The 2,223-nt window shown below is 50.4% G+C and overlaps 1 protein-coding gene across 1 annotated transcript in view; it reads left to right on the forward strand.

The window, feature by feature from the left end:
- Window positions 1-1,620: 1,620 nt before the first annotated feature.
- LOC109920136 (vasoactive intestinal polypeptide receptor-like) overlaps window positions 1,621-2,223 on the forward strand; it is a 133,865-nt gene continuing 133,262 nt past the window's right edge. Inside the window, exon 1 of the mRNA XM_048614386.1 lies at window positions 1,621-1,701. Within this exon, the coding sequence (XP_048470343.1) occupies window positions 1,651-1,701 (51 nt within the window). The 5' untranslated portion in view covers window positions 1,621-1,650. The remainder of the gene's footprint in view (window positions 1,702-2,223) is intronic.

The raw sequence follows: 2,223 nt of genomic DNA on the forward strand, positions 1-2,223 counted from the left end.
GGTGGGGAGATTTTGAAGCTTGTGAAGTCCACATTGAGACCATTGCGCTGCAGGGTTCCCAAGCGAAATAATGAGGTGCTGTTCCTGCAATCTTCAGGTGCCATCGTTGTGGCACTGGAAGAGGCCCAGGATGGACATGTTGTCCAAGGAGTGGGAGGAGGAGTTGAAGTGGTTCGCGACTGGGAGGTGCAGTCGTTTGTCACAAACTGAGTGTAGGTGTTCCACAAAGCGGTCTCCGAACCTCCGTTTGGTTTCCCGGATGTAGAGCAGGCCACATCGGGAACAGTGGATACAGTATACCACATTAGCAGATGTGCAGGTGAACATCTGCTTGATGTGGAAGGTCTTCTTTGGCCTGGGATGGGGGTGAGGGGGGAAGGTGTAGGGGCAGGTGTAGCACTTCCTGCAGTTGCAGGAAAAAGTGCCGGAGGTGGTGGGGCTGGTGGGGAGTGTGGAGAGGACAAGGGAGCCACGGAGAGAGTGATCCCTCCGGAAAGCAGATAAGGCTGGGGAGGGAAAAATGTCTTTGGTGGTGGGGTCGGATTGCAGATGGTGGAAGTGTCAGAGGATGATGCATTGGATCACCCCATCAACCTCCGGATTCAACCTTTACTGGCTCCATCCCCGCTTCCTTGACCTGTCTGTTTCCTCGCCACCTATCTGCTCCTTTATCCACCTTCCATCTGCCTCCCCCCCCTCTCTTTTTTCAGAACCCCCTTCCCCTCCCCCATTTCTGAAGAAGGGTGGGCTGGAAATGTCAGCCTTCCCGCTCCTCTGATGCTGCTTGGCCTGCTGTGTTCATCCAGCTCCACAATTTGTCATCTCAGATTCTCCAGCATCGGCAGGTCCTACTATCTCTTTGACCATGATTCTCTGTTTCCTGCCACTCCACCAATGTTGGACTTGCCTTGCTCCTGACGTTACTATTTGAGGTCAAAGCAAAATTCAAAATGTGATGGGTCAGATTACCTACTACCTGGGAAGGGATAAAGAGGACTTCCAGGGAACTTGCTGTTGTTAGGCTTAGTCTGTTTTAGTTTGAAAGAGTTGTGACAATGTTACAAACAGCATGTGATGAGATGGTCCCAGTCGAGACTCCAGCCTCACTTCACCCGCAGGTCATTCCATCCCCATGTTTTGGCAGTATCAATACCTGAACCCCTGATTTCCATCGTTAGCGCGGACAGGAATTTACCGTGCACACCAGCAAAGACCGAACAACGAGAGGGAGAGTCGGTACTGAACGTGTAATCAGTCGGAGGCAAGAGGGGATTAAATTGTACAGGGGATGGTATAACTATCCATTCACCCCCCCGCCTCCGGTTGTTACAAACCAAGGGGAGGGGAGATAGGGGCAGTTTAATCTAGTCTCGGGCAAATTTGGGACTGGGGATGTTTGCAATGTGTTGAATAATCCCAAGGATTGCTGCAGACTCAGTCAATGTTCTGAGACTGGCGCCTGCTCATTCACTGGTCAGGGCTGGAGCTGAACAGTTCAGGGGATTGCTGCTGTGTCTCTCAGTTCCCGTTATTTCCCCAGGCAGCCCCTACACGTGGACTGTTAACCGGAGACTCGATCGGTGGATTAAGGCTGTTCCTGCTCCTCACCAGCTCCCCCCTTTCTCTCTCTCCTGGAGAATCAGAAACAACATGAAGTGTCCAGCAAGCTTTTTACTCCTGCTCAGTTTCTGCACCGCGTCTGTGAGTACCTGAAAAAACAAGGGGGAAAGCCCAGAAATATTGACGCTTACCGTTTTATTGCAGGCTGCAATTTGGAAGAAAGGATATTTTATATAAAAAAACAAGAAGTGTAGTTTTCAATTATTTAGGATAACAGCTGGAAAAGATCTTTTTCTCTGTGTCCCATCGTTATTGTTTAAATTCTTTTTTTTCGCTGATAACTTGGAGGTTTTGGAAAGTATCTAAATGTAGTTTTTACAATAAAACCAGGTGTTGGTCGGGTGTTGCTGGAATAAATGAATAGGGGAGGCAGGAGGAGACTCAGTAGGTTGTGGTAGCGGGATCTGTGTGGAGTGGTTTGAGATCGATATGATTTGGCTAGAAATGAATGTCACCGACTGGTGCTTCCAGCCCCCTCTGTCTTTACTATTTGTTCCCCTGGACGCTGCTAACCAAGCGGAAACGGCTGGCCAGAGCTCCGAGTCCAGCCCATGGTCACTGCTTGGAGAGGACAAGGAGTGGTGTGGGCGGGGGGGGGGGGGG

The sequence above is a fragment of the Rhincodon typus genome, chromosome 30 (genome assembly GCF_021869965.1).
Source record: "Rhincodon typus isolate 14 chromosome 30, sRhiTyp1.1, whole genome shotgun sequence".
NCBI lineage: Eukaryota > Metazoa > Chordata > Chondrichthyes > Orectolobiformes > Rhincodontidae > Rhincodon > Rhincodon typus.